Consider the following 18,109-nt stretch of genomic DNA (forward strand, 5'->3'; position numbering starts at 1 on the left):
CAGGGTTCCAGTTGAAATCTCCCAGTAGAAACTTCCAAGTTACAAGTTGAAATGGAATGCAGCATAATTCACAAATTAAGTTATAAAAAGATACAGTGCCTGGAGTGATAATTAAACTGTAACTGTTCATTTCAGTCACTGGAGGAAAAAGCTCAAATGTTTCTGAAGGATGAGCTGATGAAATTCAAAAGGTACCTGGATGAGAATGACCGAGAATGCTCTGAGCCTCAGCTGGAGGAGGACAATGACCTGGAGAGTGATGGTCAGATGCAGAAGACTTGTGGTAGAGAGGGAGCTCTGAAGATCACACTGTACATCCTGAGGACCATGGAGCAAGATAATCTTGCTGACATGCTGGAGAAGAGTAAGAGCTGTACCTCATTCAGTGTGTGTTTGATTTACTGCAGAAAAAGAGTTTATGAAAAAAATGTTTATTACATTTCAATTCATGATTTATTCAATTTGATTTAATTAGGCTTAAATGAGTAAAAAAATGTTTTTTTGAAAAGTTCTCTTTTCATTTCAGGGCATCTTCTGTCACAGTATCAGCGCACAATCAAATGTAACCTGAAGCAGAAATTTGAGTGTGTATTTGAAGGGAAAGCTAAGGAAGGACAGCCAACACTTCTCAAAGAGATTTACACAGAACTCTACATAACTGAAGGGGGAACTGGAGGAGTCAATGATGAACATGAAGTGAGACAGATTGAAACAGCATCCAAGGAAAGGGTAACAGAAGATACTACAGTCAAGTGCAATGATATATTTAAACCCTTACGTGGACGTGCGACACCTATCAGAACTGTACTCACAAAAGGGGTGGCAGGTATCGGGAAAACAGTCTCTGTGCAGAAAGTTATTCTTGACTGGGCAGAAGGAAAAGCAAACCAGGACATTCTCTTCATATTTGCTCTTCCTTTCCGGGACCTGAATTTGATTAAGGATGAATACAGTCTGACTGATCTGCTTCACCACTTTGTCCCAGAACTGAAATTGCTTGAATCCACTGTGCTGTGTAGGTACAAAGTTTTGTTGATCTTTGATGGTCTGGATGAGTGTCGCCTTCCTCTAGATTTTCAGAACAATGAGAGCTGGTTTGATGTAACAAAGAAAACATCACTAGATGTTCTGTTGACTAACCTCATTAAGGGGAATCTGCTTCCATCCGCTCTCCTCTGGATAACCTCCCGGCCAGCAGCAGCCAATCAGATACCTCCTGAGTGTGTCCACCAGGTGACAGAGATACGAGGGTTCAGTGATGCCCAGAAGGAGGAGTATTTCAGCAAGAGATTTAGTGATCAGAGCCTGGCTAGCAGGATTATCACACATGTGAAATCATCAAGGAGCCTCTTCATCATGTGCCACATACCTGTGTTCTGCTGGATTTCAGCCACTGTCCTTGAAAGGATTTTTAGTGAGACTGAGAAGGGAGAAATTCCAAGGACTCTGACTGAAATGTACACACACTTCCTGATCTTTCAGGTGAGTTTAAAAAATGACAAGTATATGAAAAACTATGAAACCAAGCTTAAGGAATACAGCAAGGAATTCCTTTTGAAACTCGGTAAGCTGGCTTTTGACAACCTTGAAAATGGCAATCTCATATTTTATGAGCAAGATCTGGCAGAGAATGACATTGATGTCAATGAAGCTTCAGTTTACTCTGGAGTGTGTACAGAAGTCTTTAAAGAGGAGTATGGGTTGTACCAGGAGAAGGTGTACTGCTTTGTGCATCTGAGCATCCAGGAGTATCTCGCTGCTTTATATGTGTTTCTGTCAAACTCATCAGCTGATCTGCTGAAGACTTCAGTGGATCAGGCATTAAAGAGCAAGAATGGACACTTGGACCTCTACCTCCGCTTCCTCCTTGGCCTCTCAACATTCTCCAGTAAGATTCTGTTACAAAAACTACTGGGAGAGACAAGACCCAGCTCATATAACATTAAGGAAACAGCCCAGTACATCAAGGAAAAAATTCAGGAGAATTTATCTGCAGAAAGGACCATCAACCTGTTCCACTGTCTGAATGAACTGGGTGACAATTCTCTAATAGAGGAAGTACAAAGATACCTGAGATCAAGAAGTCGTTCAGCAGCAGACCTCTCACCTGCACAGTGGTCAGCTCTGGCCTTTGTGTTACTGATGTCAGATAAGAAGCTGGATGTGTTTGATCTGAATAAATACATTAGGTCAGATGAAGGTCTTCAGAGGCTGCTGCCTGTGATCAAGAAATCTAGGACAGCTCTGTAAGTGATCTTACATTCGTCCGTTGCTAAAGAAGTACAGATGTTACTCATGATACTGCTTTTATATCTTATCAGAACAATTAGAGTGTATTTGTATGGACACCCAGAAATTCTTTTTCACTCTGGATACTACAGGATATGTATATTTTTTAACATTCTTGGTGTGGTGTGTGGTTCAGTGGGTTTGGACTCTGTGTCTGTGGTCAGAAGGTCACCGGTTTAAATACCTGGCTGGCAGAGTGATGCTGGTTTTGGGCCCTTGAGCAAGGCCCTTACCCCCCAGCTTCAGGGGGCTGGATGCTGGCCAACCCTGCACTCTGACTGTATGTGTGTGTCAGAGAGAGCAAGATCAGACAGGCGACAGCACTGTTTTACCAGGGGGAGGAATAAAGCATCACTATTTCATCCCTATATGACAGGATTGATAATTGTCTGATTAGTGTTTTTTGAAATTTAACAGTTACAGCAAACAGAAAATAAGGATTTCAGTCATGGTGTCAGCAATTCAAAAGTCATATAAAATTATTCAATTAAAAAAACTGAATCTCTTCTTGACATTGAAATCCCACATAAACATGAACACTTACACATATCAGAGGCAGGAACTGAACCCAAAACCCTAGAACCCCTGGGTCGGCTGTAGTGCTGATCACTGAGCCCCAGCGCTGCTCAGAGCTTTATAAAAATACTTATGCATATATTACAGAGTCTCAGGGTAACTCACCCTTTATGGTCATTAAACAGCAGGTTCTTCTCAGCTGGGGAGTGTCAAGTAAAAACTATTTCTGTTTCTGACTAAAACAGGGTAACAACAAAATAACTGATATTTCAGCTATATGCTGCATGTCTTATTGTACTTAAAAATGTTTATTTCGATATTTTACTTGATATACCTGTGTGTGGTGTATGTATTTATATCTTAACACGTTTCCCTTTCCAGGCTGCACAGCTGTAGACTCACAGAGACAGGCTGTGAAGTGTTGGCTTCAGCTCTCAGATCAAACTCCTCTCAGCTGAGAGAGCTGGACCTGAGTGACAATGACCTGCAGGATTCAGGGGTGAAGCTGCTCTCTGCTGGACTGGGGGATTCACACTGTACACTGGAGATACTGAGGTCAATATTACTGCGTATTCCACACTGTAATGTGTAATTGCTGTAAGCTTTATTGAAGTCGTCATATTTACTTAAAAGTAATACTCATAGTGGTGAGGTGTTTTTATTTATTGGAGAGATATTGTCTGTCTCTCTGCAGGCTGTCATTCTGTAGAGTCACAGAAGAAGGCTGTTCTTCCCTGGCTTCAGCTCTGAGGTCAAACCCCTCACACCTGAGAGAGCTGGACCTGAGCTACAATCACCCAGGAGACTCAGGAGTGAAGCTGCTCTCTGATCTACTGGAGGATCCCAGCTGTAAACTGGAGAAACTGAAGTGAGTACAGAATGTGTGTCTGTCCTGCTATAGACTCGTGTATGTGGAGAAAATGCAATAATTAAATAAATGGATGCAACAGCACTATGTCATTCTGCTTCTGCTATAGTGTGGACCACGGTGGAGAGTGCAGGACCAGACCAGGGTTCCAAAAATGTAAGTTTGTTTGCATGTTTTTATTATTAACACTATTAGTCCTACTTTATGAAAACATTCACACAATTATTGTGATGTGTGTCTGCTTTTTTATTTTTCATTGTTTGGGGTTTAAAGATGACGACTTTCTTAAATAACAATGGGAGTCTGGGAACTTCTGTAGTAGTACTGTTTTGAGATTTGTTAGTATTGTCCTAAGACAGCACCCGTAATCTCCCCAAACTGGCTGTGACACCGAATGTCTCCTCAGTCTGCACTAGTGATGGGAATTTCAGCTCTTTTTAGTGAGTCGGATCATTTGGCTCAGCTCACCAAGAAGAGTCAGCTCTTCCGGCTCCCAAATTACTCTTCACTTTATTACTTCTGCCTCAGATTCAGGTCTGTTTTGATGCATGATTGATATGTGTAGTAAACCTTATAATTTCCTCAATACTATAATTGTACATTATGTTTGGTATAAAAAGATTAAATGTAAAAACTTCAAACACTACTACAACACTACTCTTTCATCTATTCATAACAGTCAAATAACATAAATAACAAATCATAATTAAAAATTAAAAATGAACTACAACGTACAAAACACCAGCATCCAACAGTTTTAGGTTCTATCCACTATAACAACTATCTATCACCTTTCTAACAGTGTAACATGTTAACATTTCCTTTGGCGCAGAAAGGCTAAGTGCCTCAGCTTAGACGGGCTGATCCGGCTTCTGGCAGTAGCAGGCACGCTAGCCTGTCTTTTTCCTTCCATCTGAACTGTTGGATGCGCAGTTCCTAAGTGTCTGTGAAGGTTGTTTGTGGATCCTGCTCGAAATGACAGCTTCATCTTACAAACTGTGCATCTGCCTTTGAGTTATCATAGCTATTAAAATGCATCCAAATGCCGCTTCGCGTGTCCGACTATCACTCATCTTGCGTATTATTCGCGCACCAGCCTCCCATTTTCTCTCCTCCTCTCCCTCCCTCGTGCTCTGTACCTGTACATCGTCACAGGGACGGATTACGGACCGGGCCAGCGGGGCCGCTGCCCAGGGGCTCTTGGGGTGCAGGGGGCCCATGGGGCCCCTAGCCCAAAACAATTTGCAACGCTTATCAACAATTTTCGTTTGTCTATTTTAGAGGGCCTACATTCTTTGATCCTCTGCCCACAAGGGCCCCTGACCCTATAGGGAGGGCGTTTGGCTGCCAAGGGCCCTTGAATTGTGGTGTTTGTGGTGGTGGTGCTGGTGGTGGTGGGGGGGGAGTTCTCGCGAACGTTTTGCCCAGGGGCCCACACAACCCATAATCCGTCCCTACATCGTCAGCACGCGCACCCTCCCCCCCGCCCCCCATCTGACTAATCACGTGATCGGTCGCACGACTCACACGCCATTAACACAAATTTCAGTCACGGTCAGAGCAGCATGGAGTGCTGAGCCGCGGAGGCGTTTTGCTTTATAAAAATGTCTCTCGGTCCGGATCCGGATCTTTGGTTCGCAACCGACACATCACTAGTCGGCGCTGCTCACGCTGCTGGAGGGGGGTATGTGTCCGAAGGGGTTTGTAGGAAGTTCTTATTTTAAAGTAAAGACAAATTAACTTCTAATGGTACTCTATGGCGTACAATCTCAGGTTTAACGTGTTTGATTGATGTTGTTTATAATTTTATGTACCTGTAATTAAGGCTATTAATTGAGCGCGCGCAGCATTTCGCCCCGTCTTCACGCCGGCATTACGCAGCATCCGACATCCTGATGTAGTTCACATACTTGAATTCGTATCGTACGGAATAATAGAACGAAGGCTAAAGTGCAGTTGGGTCCCCAGCGAGTCTCTCAGCGCGGCGTGTCTCACAGCGCAGGGGGCAGCCGGAGCGCCGCAGACTCGGGCGGCTACATGAGTATATTGGGAATAAAATGTGTGTATTGGAGCGAGTTCTGTGTTAGTGAGTGTGTGAGGTGTGACAGTGATAATGATGGAGATGCTGGGCTTCGTCATGGGATTAATTGCTCTTACTCTTGCCTACAGACTCCTGCCAGCTGACGCTGGACCCCAACACAGCAAACATACTCCTGTCTCTGTCAGAGGGGAACAGGAAGGTGACACTGGGGGCAAAGCAGCCATATCCTGATCATCCAGAGAGATTTGACTTCTGGCCCCAAGTTCTGTGCAGAGAGAGTCTGACAGATCGCTGTTACTGGGAGGCTGAGTGGAGTGGAGATGGAACCCGGATAGGAGTGACTTATAAAGGAATCGGGAAGAAAGGATGGAGTACTGACTGTGTGCTTGGATTCAATGACAAGTCATGGAATCTGTTCTGCTTTCCTGACCGTTACTCTGTCTGGCACAATAATAAAGAGACTGTCATACCCATAGAGCCCTCAGGCTCCTGCAGAGTAGGAGTGCATCTGGACCGGGCGGCTGGTACTCTGTCCTTCTACAGAGTCTCCTCTGATGGACTGACCCTCCTGTACAGCTTCACCTCCTCATTCACGGAACCCCTCTATCCAGGGTTTTGGGTGAATACAAATTCCCCCGTGTCGCTGTGCATGCTGGGATAGCTCACTTTGTGCTGGAGGAATCATTTTTACCTTATCAGAGTGTCACATGTTGCTACTTTTCCACAGCAAAAGCTAAAATCTCTGCTTTTTAACCAGTATAACCCTTTTTACTCCGTCAGAAGTGTGACGTATGTTAGACAAATAAATGAATGTTTGTTCAGTTTGCCAAACTCATGCAAAATGACTGTTTTTCTCTGACCTTTGTTCTATGTTGTCTGTTAATGCACCAATAATACCAGAACATCATAGTAAATGCAGTTGTACCAATAGAGTGATTTCTGATTCTGAATAAAATAAAATGTAATGAAATGTAAGCCTGATGAGTGGGGGGGGGGCGCTTTTCCCCTCCCCTTATATGTACATTTTATATATTTGTCTGCATATTGTATTTGCTGCCTTTACACTGACAATAAAGGCTTTCGATTCTATCATATTAATGTCCTGGTTCAACGCTGCTCAAAGCATAAGTGAGGTAACTGAGTAACAATATAATTAAGCAAATAATAATTTCACTGACACGATTAGATTAAGTCAGCATATATAATAACCCTGTGAAAGGAGACGGGATACATAACAGCGAAAGCAAAAAATATCTGAGTCAAAAGTCATAAATCACATCAGTGACACACGTTAGATTAAAAGATCAAAATATAACAAGCAAGAATAAAAATTTCCTAACTAAACCTGTGAACTGCTATACCTGACAGTTGACAAGTTAATTAGCAAACGGCGTCTCTCTGACCCCCATTAAACACGGGAAAATAATAATTAAAAGAAGAACTAAGTCCTTACTACATAACTAAATAATTACACAAGTAATTTAAAAAAAGCGTAACAAATGTTTATTTTACACAAAAAATACGGTTTAACTTCAGACGGCTGACCCTCGCGTCCGCCCCCTACTGCCGCCCTGAGGTAACTGCGGGTTTTCCGTCGGTCGCAGCACGTGAGACGCTCTGGTCCCTCAGTTAACGTCCCCATCACAACATGTCAGATATGGTTAAGGGGTACAGTCATTATTTAACGCAGAATAAAACATTAACCTGATAAAAAATGGTCTAAAATAAATGTCAACATTTGGTGAAGTCTAAAAAAAACATGCATATTTAGCAAAAACGAGAATGGACAGTTAAGTTGATTTGTTATTCTGACTGCAGCCTTTCTATTTTTTATTTAACCCAATGTGGACAGCATTCTGATTTCACTACATGCCTGATCATCTATGATGTACTGTATATGATTCCAAATGACCAGAAAAGAACAAACTCTCTTTTTAGGAATCCTGATTTGCTTTATATTTTAGTCTAAGTATCTTCTTTTTAATCCACACAATTTAGGAATAAGATTATCAGATGCAATGTGACCCACAAAACACTCACAGTGGCTTTGCAGTAATACAGATATAACCCTGAACACAGAGGAAAGGTGGATTCTTACTCTGACGTATTCTTACTATTCCTCTCCTTCCTCTGGTGACGAGCTCTTGCAAAATTATATCAGTTACATCACTGATACACTGAGCATCTAAATTTTCCAAACCCTTCACTCACCCTGCAAAGATATTTCTAGTCATTTTCAAACAAATGCATATATATATATATATATATATATATATATATATATATATATATATATATATATATATATATATATATATATATATATAATAAGTAATTCAAATGCCCATCCAATAATGTATGTAATATAGGCTTGATTCATTTTGATATTAATACTGAATTGTGAATATGAAAGTGGGGGGGGGGGGGGGGGGGGGGTAAATCTCAGAAGGGGTGAATGTGCTCAGGTAATTTTTAGGTCACTCTCTTTTAGTTAATGTTATGTTATGCTTATTAGCTCTTATTAATAAAACACCAAACCACACATTTTAAAAACATCACAGAGGACAACCTCACAGTCATATTCACAATAGTGGTGAAATGTATGCAGAAACAGTGTAATAAATATGAAAACACATCCACTACTGATGAAATAAACTTTTTTAGCTCATTCTTAGTTCATGTTGAATTATCTCTTATAAAAATATGAATGTCTAATATTAACCAACAGTATGATCATTCTGTATTGTTACGTAGCGTAAGGTTCAGGGGAGGGGTTGCCCTGCAGGTCCTGCTCGTCGCATGTTGCTCCCTTCGACTCCGCCTTCGGGACCTGGCCACGCCCCCGGTCTTCGACGCTGCTTGCGGATCTCGGACTGAAAAGTCCATGGCGGGAGAATAGCGTGAGCTCTGCTCATTGTTGGCTTGCTTGCGTTTTGATTGCTTGTGTATGACAGATTTTTGGTTTCCTGGTTTCTGACTTTCGCTTTGCCCTTTTTGTACCTTTGCCTTTGGTTTGTTTGTCTTCTGGTTTTGATCTCTTGATTAGCTTCTGACTACTCTCTTTGCCTCGCCCCTTCGGATACCATGTTTCGGCTTTTGTGTTTCCTGTATGTTCGTGTCTTAGGTGCGTAAGGAGTGACTGCTGTTTTGTTTACGCGTATGTGTGGTTTACTGTATTTTTTTGGTTACGGAGTTAGGCTTAGTCTGTGTCATGTCGTTTCTTCGTCTTTCATCTCATTTAGAATGAGCTTAGTTTGGATTCGTTCGTTAGCACTGTTTTGTCTATTGTTTTGGCCGTGTCACTCCCGAAGTCTGTTGCCCTACTGTTTGTAAAAGTGTTTGTAAATAAAAAAAAAAAAAATACAAAAAAAGATCCCTTTGTGTCCCGTGTTCCCTTTTCCCCATCCATGGGTTGTCTCGTTTTCCCCTCTCCTTTCCTTTCACCTTTCGGGCTGTGCTCAACCCTAGACTAAGGATCGTAATAGTATGGTCATTTTTGTTAACGTTTTGTTTATTGTCTGTTTAACTTTAATTAAATCGTTTTAGCTCATTTACATCATATTTTTAAAAATACAATCCATAAAATACCAGGTTACATAAACTAGACTTAAAGCAGTCCGATTCCACTGTTGCATAACATCCATATACACTATATTGAAAAAAGTATTGGGACATCCCTCCAAATCATTGAATTCAGGTGTTCCAATCGCTTCCATAGCTAGAGTTGTATAAAATCAAGCACCTAGGCATGCAGACTGCTTCTACAAACATTTGCGAAAGAATGAGTTGCTCTCAGGAGCTCAAGGAATTCAGTTGTGGTACCGTGATAGGATGCCACCTGTGCAATAAGTCTATTGGTGAAATTTCCTCACTACTAAGTATTACACGGTCAACTGTTAATGGTATTATAACAAAGTGGAAGCAATTGGGATCAGTAACAGTAACTCAGCCGTGAAGTGGTAGGTCTCGTAATATCACAGAGTGAGGACAACGCATGCTGAGGCACACAGTGTGCAGAAGTCACCAACTGTCTGCAGAGTCATTAGCTACAGACCTCCAAACTTCATGTGGGCTTCAGATTAGCTCATGGAATGGGTTTCCATGGCCGTGCAGCTGCATCCAAGCCTTATATCACCAAGTGCAATGCAAATCATCAGACGCAGTGGTGTAAAGCACACCATCACTGGACTCTACAGAAGTGGAGGCGTGTTCTCTGGAGTGACCAATCACGCTTCTCTGTCTGGCAATCTAATGGATGAGTCTGGGTTTGGCGGTTGCCAGGAGAACGGTGCTTACCTGACTGCATTGTACCAAGTGTAAAGTTTGGTGGAGCGGGGATCATGGTGTGGGGTTGTTCTCCTAACGTGAGTTTTCTCCTTGTACTTCAGAGCCTGTAAACATGTGGTCAACCGACTGGGATCTCTAAGCTGTCCTTAGTGTGTGATTGTGTATGTGAGTGTGTGCTCTGCTATAAACTAGTATCCTATCCATCGTGTCCCCTGCCCTGTGCCACCTGGGACAGGCTCCAGGCTCCCCACCCCCCTGTACAGGATAAGCAGTTATTGAAATGTGTTGGATACTTTTTCACTATTTCATCTTTCTGTTCCTGGACCTGGCTGAAGCCTTTTACTTATATTAGATCTTTTAGCTTAATAGTGGTAAATAATGATTCTAGAAAAAAAATCTATAACTATATTTTGGCAAACAACCTGTTTGTTTGGAGGGACAATAACAGTTGAACAACCTTCTAATCATTGTAAATTCCACGTGATACAGATTTTTCGGTTCCGTGATATAGAATAAGCATGATTCCTGTGATATGGGTTTTGTAGCCAGTAGAATGTGGAGCTCTTTCACTGGTTTTCACAAAGACTTAGTTATATTGAAAACAGAAACTGACTTGGTCACACAAACTTGAGGCTGACTGTACTGCACACTCTCTTTGCATGGTCTACTGTATATTTACATGAACAGACTGGAAATGAGGTTATTTACTTTATTTTGCAAACATTCTCCAGTTGATCCTTCAGTTCAGAAACCACCTTCATCACATTCCCAAAATACCAATGTAGATTGACAGAGATTCTGGGTCCAAATCCAGCTTCAGGGGTGACAGGAAGATCCTGGTACCTCTACAGACACACAGTCTGATTAAACAGCTTTATCAAAACAAATGTGTATGGCAGTCTAATTAAGAGGACCGTTAACATCTGACCAATGACAGACTAGATGAAATACAAATGAGAACATGCATCCATTTGAATGCTCTGGTTTTCTTATTGCCAAAGTAGCTGTTCTGTTACCTGGAGGAAATGGATGTGATCCTCTGTGTGTGAAAGCTGCTCCAGCTCAGAGTGTTTCATCTTCAGTTCATTAATATCCTGCTTCAGCCTGACTCACTGCAGCCTTCTCCTGATCTCTGATCAGCTGTATCACCTCAGAGCGTTTTCTCTCAATTGAGCGGATCATCTCAGTGAAGATCCTCTCGCTGTCCTCCACTGCTGACTGTGCTGATCTCTGTTGGTGACACAGGGAGCAGAGGACGGTAAATTACAATTGGCCCCTTTTGAGACTCCAGAGAGCCTCACTGTACAATAGAGATGACAGGAGGTATAAAACAGCACAGGGCTGTTCAGGTCCAGTGGCATCAGTCAGCTTGTGCTTCTTAAAAGCTGGAGACTCATAGTAAGGCTGGAGGTGAGTTTCACAGTAAGAGACCAGACACACCAGGTAGGACTTGACAGCTTTGTGTTTTCTCCCAGTACAGACGTCACACTCCATATCTCCAGGTCCAGCATAATCATCAGCAGGAGTAGCTGCTTGTAGTCCAGTCTTCTTCAGGTTCTCCACCACTTCAGCCAGTATTGTGTTTCTGGCCAGAACAGGTCTGGGTATGAAGGTCTGTCTGCACTGGGGGCAGCTGTAAACTTCAAGATGATCCTCCTGATCCCAGCAGCTCTTAATGCAGTTCATACAGTAACTGTGTCCACAGGGAATAGCCACTGGATCCTTCAGTAGATCCAGACAGATCGGACAGCTGAACTGGTTCTGATCCAGTGCGACACTGGCTTCTGCCATTTTACCACAAACACTAACGGAATTCACTTCTGTTTTCTCTCTCAGTCGTCTGTGTGTGACAGTGGGAGGAGCTTCCTGAGTAGAGCGGACTAGGCAAACATTGGAGTTGGAGAATAAAATGGTAGATTATACGTACAACAAACATGTATTTAGTTAAATTATTTAATTATATTAGATGTATTATTACTGTCTTTGTTTTTTTCATGAAACAAGCTATAATCTGACAATTTTATGTTGTAGGATAGAAATTAAGCAGAAGGCAGAGTTTTACAAGAAAACTATTATGCAGAGAATTATATTGTTTGTTTAAAAGCTGATGTTTGATTTGAATTTTTCCCGAGATGCCACTGATTTAAAGCACAAAGGCAGTGTAATGTTTAGCTGTTATATGGTATCAGGTGAATTACACAGGGATGTACAAACCTGTGAACGAGCCTTTATATGTCCTTCCAGACCTCAGGTTTGTTTTTCACATTGGTCACATGAAGATTAAGCACAAACTCTAAATGTCATATTTCTCATTTTTGTTTGCATCTGTGTGGGGAGAGTGTGATTGTTTTAGGAAGGAGAGTCAGGTAAGCAGCTTTGGACTTATTAATTTTAGTTATTAATTTGCCATATAAACATGCAGGAAGCTTCCCAAAATGGAACTGTGCATTTTTTCTAGATTAATTAATTACCACTACTAAGTTAAACTAAAAGTAAAATGCTTCAGCCAGGTCCAGGAACAGACAGATAAAATACTAAAAAAGTATCCAATACATTTCAATAACTGCTTATCCTGTACAGGGGGGTGGGGAGCCTGGAGCCTGTCCCAGGTGGCACAGGGCGGGGGACACGATGGATAGGATACTAGTTTCATAGCAGAGCACAAACTCACACACACAATCACACACTGAGGACAGCTTAGAGATCACAATCGGCTGATCACATCTTTACAGGCTCTGAATGTTGGGGAGAACTCATGTTGGGGGAACATGCAAACTTCACACAGAGAGTTAGCGGGGGGGGGGGGGGGGCAGGAAACAAGCCCAGAGGTCACACCTTCCCAAAACCACACAACTTATAGGATTTTTTTAAAGCCGCGTCTTAATGTTATCAGACTTACTCACATGCATATATTTACATTTTCATTTACTGTATTTTATTTTGCAGACCCTTTTGCCCAAGAAGACGTACAACTGAGGCAAAAATCACATTACAGACATACAGCTGTCATGGTGTCAACTGGACACAAGTTCAGCTGGGCAGAGCTAATGAATTACCTATTGTTCTGCTGTTACATGTTGTTTGTACTGACAGTGGTTATGCAAGTGTACCTGTGATACCCTATAATGTCCTTAAGTACTTCATATTAATAGCTCAATCTATCGCAGACAGAATTCCCCCTCCCAGCTGCTCATGCGCCGTTCACCGGTACCATGGCAACCTTCCCTCACAAACCCCAGCTTTCCCTCAGTCACCTACCAGATATATCCTCTTTCTTTCAGTTGTGACAGTCCCCCAGTCTGTACCAGGTCAGCGTGCTCCACAGCATGTTCCCTGCAGCCTGCTTCCTCTCACGAGTCCACAAGAACAGACGACATCTTCTGGCCTGAGGCCCATGACAAAACGGCAATTTCACAGTTCAACAGCATCTTCTTGCCTACGGTGTACGACAAAACAGCAATCCCATAATCCACCCATCCCACCTAAACCTTAATTATTCTTCCACATTCTTTCCTTTTGAACACACGGGAAACCCATGTTGTTCACCAAATATTATCCTCTGAGTCCGGCCCTGAATTGTCCTTATTCCATTTAGGGCAATCATGTCCATTTCATGTGGGGTACATCCTGTGATCTACGTCCTCTCCAGCCCTAACCTTAACCATAAGTATCCAAACAAAACACAAGACATTTGGCATTTTTACTCTATTGATTGCAGTCACAGATCTTTGTGGAGACCTGAAAAATGGAAAAAAAGTTAATAAAAATAAAGCCCATTTAAACTGAGGTACCTTTAATCTGACAAGTAAAGTAGCTAAACCAACAAATCTCACTTCATGATTCAGGCCACATGTCACAAGGAGCCATTTGTCACACTCGATCGCGGGCAGAGCGGCGATCGTGCGGGCGAGCAGGCAGAAACGGGCAAACACGCCGTAATCAGGGCAAACAAGGGGTTTATTCCGAAAGACGGGGCAGGGAACAGAAGACGCCAACTAACATCAATGACAGACAACGGGTTAGTACAAAACAGGAACTTAAATACATGGAACAAGGCAGCAGGAAACAAGACACGACTGGGCACGATCAGGAAATCACATGTGGGTAATTAGGGGGCGTGGCACACACGAGGAGCGGACGGAGCGGGCGTCACAGAACCCCCCCCCAAAGGCGCGCTACACCGGGCGCGCCCAGGAAGGGGGCGACGGACGGGACGAGGGAGAACAGGACCTGAAAGACAAGAGCAAAAAAAAATCAACGGGGAACAGGGAACAAGACAGACAGGCAAAACTGACAAAGAGGCAGGAGCCAGGACAGGACACTACACAAGACAGGAAAAGCCGACAGACAGACCAGGAAGGGAGGAACAGAGGGAACAGGTGGAACAAAAGGAGCGGGAGTGACGGGAGGGAACGACGGGAAACCAGGAACAGAGCGGGGCAGAACAAAGGCAGGAGGAGGAACAAGGACAGGCGGGACAGAGACAGGAAAGAAGGGAGAGAAGGAGGAGGAAGGAAGGGGAGCCCGAGGGAGCCCCAGCGGGCGACGGGAGGCAGCCGGAGGGGCCGCAGGCGGCCGGGAGGCCGGAGCCGGAGGGGACCTCGGAGGGGCCGAGGAGGCAGGGCGAGGGACCTGCGGAGGGGCCAGGGAGGAAGCAGGAGGGAGCACCGGGGAAGGGGACGAGGGAGCAGGAGGGGCCCACGGCGAAGGCCCGGAGGAGGGGGGAGCCGCAGCAGGCGGCGACGTCCGGTGGAGGGCCGGAGGTAGGGGCCCCGCAGGCAACCGAGGAGCCGCCGTCGGGGAGCCCGCAGGCGACCGACCAGGCACCGGAGGGGGGAGCGAGGCAGGGTGACGAGGCATCGGAGGGGGACCCGTAGGCGACAGCCGACCCGGAGGGCCAGGACCTGCAGGCGCCAACCGAGCCAGAGCGCAGGCGAGGGAGGGCGAGCCAGGGGGCAGGGCGGGAGGGACCCCAGTCCGACGTCTGTGTCCCCTCCCTCTGCGGGACACAGACATACCGACCCCCGGTCGGGGTCGATGTCGCCGGGGTGAGGGTGAAGGAGTCACAGGAGCGGGGCCAGGGACAGGAGCGGGGCCAGGGACAGGAACGGGGCCAGGGACAGGAACGGGGCCAGGGACAGGAACGGGGCCAGCAGGCGGAGGGGGCGCCTCGGGAGCTGCTGCAGCGCGGTCAGGGGGCGCCTCGGGAGCTGCTGCAGCGCGGTCAGGGGGCGCCTCGGGAGCTGCTGCAGCGCGGTCAGGGGGCGCCTCGGGAGCTGCTGCAGCACGGTCAGGAACAGGAGCTGGCTGCAGTGGGGGCGCCTGCCCGGGAGCTGCAGCAGATGGCTGCAGTGGGGGCACCTGCCCGGGAGCTGCAGCAGGCGGCTGCAGAGGGGGCGCCTCTGCACGAACAGGAGCACGGTCAGGAACAGGAGCTGGCTGCAGTGGGGGCGCCTGCCCGGGAGCTGCAGCAGGTGGCTGCAGTGGGGGCGCCTGCCTGGGAGCTGCAGCAGGCGGCTGCAGAGGGGGCGCCTCTGCAGGAACAGGAGCACGGTCAGGAACAGGAGCTGGCTGCAGTGGGGGCGCCTGCCCGGGAGCTGCAGCAGGTGGCTGCAGTGGGGGCGCCTGCCCGGGAGCTGCAGCAGGCGGCTGCAGAGGGGGCGCCTCTGCAGGAACAGGAGCACGGTCAGGAACAGGAGCTGGCTGCAGTGGGGGCGCCTGCCCGGGAGCTGCAGCAGATGGCTGCAGTGGGGGCGCCTGCCCGGGAGCTGCAGCAGGCGGCTGCAGAGGGGGCGCCTCTGCAGGAACAGGAGCACGGTCAGGAACAGGAGCTGGCTGCAGTGGGGGCGCCTGCCCGGGAGCTGCAGCAGGTGGCTGCAGTGGGGGCGCCTGCCCGGGAGCTGCAGCAGGCGGCTGCAGAGGGGGCGCCTGCCCGGGAGCTGCAGCAGGCGGCTGCAGAGGGGGCGCCTCTGCAGGAACAGGAGCACGGTCAGGAACAGGAGCTGGCTGCAGTGGGGGCGCCTGCCCGGGAGCTGCAGCAGGCGGCTGCAGAGGGGGCGCCTCTGCAGGAACAGGAGCACGGTCAGGAACAGGAGCTGGCTGCAGTGGGGGCGCCTGCCCGGGAGCTGCAGCAGGCGGCTGCAGTGGGGGCGCCTGCCCGGGAGCTGCAGCAGGCGGCTGCAGTGGGGGCGCCTGCCCTGGAGCTGCAGCAGGCGGCTGCAGTGGGGGCGCCTGCCCTGGAGCTGCAGCAGGCGAAGGGGGCTGTGCAGGCAGCGAAGGCGGCTGCGCAGGCAGCGAAGGCGGCTGCGCAGGCGGCTGCACGGGAGCGGGGTCCGCCGGTAATGGTGGCTGCACGGGAGCGGGGTCCGCCGGCAATGGCGGCTGCTGCTCGGGCTGAGCAGGGGCTGCAGGCACAGGAGGCGGCTGCTCGGGCTGAGCAGGGGCTGCAGGCACAGGAGGCGGCTGCTCGGGCTGAGCAGGGGCTGCAGGCACAGGAGGCGGCTGCTCGGGCTGAGCAGGGGCTGCAGGCACAGGAGGCGGCTGCTCGGGCTGAGCAGGGGCTGCAGGCACAGGAGGCGGCTGCTCGGGCTGAGCAGGGGCTGCAGGCACAGGAGGCGGCTGCTCGGGCTGAGCAGGGGCTGCAGGCGGCGGGACCGGCAGGTCCCGTGCGGGCAAGACGGACGTGGTCCCTTTAAGTGCCCGGGGCACACGCGGGATAGCGTCCCGCACCGCGCGGGCCCCCTTGTTGGCCAGCCGCTCCGGCCGGAAGTAGTACCGCTCGAGGGGCGGTAACAGCTCAGCGGCGGCTGGGTGCTCTCCCCGGACTGGGGAAGCTGCCAGCGCAGGCAGCTTAGCTGCGGTGATGACGTCGAGGTCAGCCGGGGAGTCCTCCAATTCCCCGGTTAGGAGAGAAGCGGGGATGAGCGCGCACGCTCCCAAAACGATTGCAGGGGCGATCGCGTGCTTCTTCTTCTTCTTCTTCTTCCTCTTTGTCACGGTGTCCGCGGGAGGCTGCTCCACGTCCGACAGGACGGACGGCTGGGGAACAACCTCCGGGACGCACCGTGCGTCCAGCCCCAACCTCCGCGCTGTTAGGCGCTGAACCAGCTGGTTGAGGTGGGAGCGCACCTCTCCTAGACGATGCCCGTCCTCAGGTGAAGACATCGCCAACAGGAGGTCGCAGCTTCGGTTGGCTAAATCCAGCGCGACGGGATCCTCCCGAACGTCGGGCTGGTTCAGCCAGTAGTGTACCTCATGCAGCAGACCGAGACGTTGGCTCTCGGTCTGCTGCTGTGCCTTGTTGAGTTGGTCTGTCATTCTGTCACACTCGATCGCGGGCAGAGCGGCGATCGTGCGGGCGAGCAGGCAGAAACGGGCAAACACGCCGTAATCAGGGCAAACAAGGGGTTTATTCCGAAAGACGGGGCAGGGAACAGAAGACGCCAACTAACATCAATGACAGACAACGGGTTAGTACAAAACAGGAACTTAAATACATGGAACAAGGCAGCAGGAAACAAGACACGACTGGGCACGATCAGGAAATCACATGTGGGTAATTAGGGGGCGTGGCACACACGAGGAGCGGACGGAGCGGGCGTCACACCATTCTTGCACAAATCTAAATAATTCCAAACTGCTGGGTTTATACTGGGGTTGGTCTGTTTGTGTTTATGATGTGGGTTTGATGTTTATATGTATTTTGCTGTTGGGTATCTGTTTGTGTCTATGGAGTGGATTGGATGTCAGTGTGTATTTCGGTGTTGCTGTGTCTATGTATCTATGGAGTGGGTTTGATGTCAGTGTGTATTTTGGTGTTGCTGTGTCTATGTATCTATGGAGTGGGTTTGATGTCTGTGTGTATTTCGGTGTTGCTGTGTCTATGTATCTATGGAGTGGGTTTGATGTCTGTGTGTATTTCGGTGTTGCTGTGCCTATGTATCTATGGAGTGGCTTTGATGTCTGTGTGTATTTCGGTGTTGCTGTGTCCATGTATCTATGGAGTGGGTTTGATGTCTGTGTGTATTTCGGTGTTACTGTGTCTATGTATCTATGGAGTGGGTTTGATGTCTGTGTGTATTTCGGTGTTGCTGTGTCTATGTATCTAT

At 47.5% G+C, this 18,109-nt stretch overlaps 1 protein-coding gene across 1 annotated transcript in view; it reads left to right on the forward strand.

Moving 5' to 3' along the window:
- Positions 1-18,109, forward strand: part of LOC125739602 (NACHT, LRR and PYD domains-containing protein 12-like) — a 926,911-nt gene that overhangs the window by 385,995 nt on the left and 522,807 nt on the right. The window contains exon 18 of the mRNA XM_049009876.1: positions 3,500-3,556. Coding sequence (XP_048865833.1) covers positions 3,500-3,556 — 57 coding nt within the window. The remainder of the gene's footprint in view (positions 1-3,499; positions 3,557-18,109) is intronic.

Source organism: Brienomyrus brachyistius, chromosome 4, assembly GCF_023856365.1.
Source record: "Brienomyrus brachyistius isolate T26 chromosome 4, BBRACH_0.4, whole genome shotgun sequence".
In the NCBI taxonomy this organism is placed as follows: Eukaryota; Metazoa; Chordata; class Actinopteri; order Osteoglossiformes; family Mormyridae; genus Brienomyrus; species Brienomyrus brachyistius.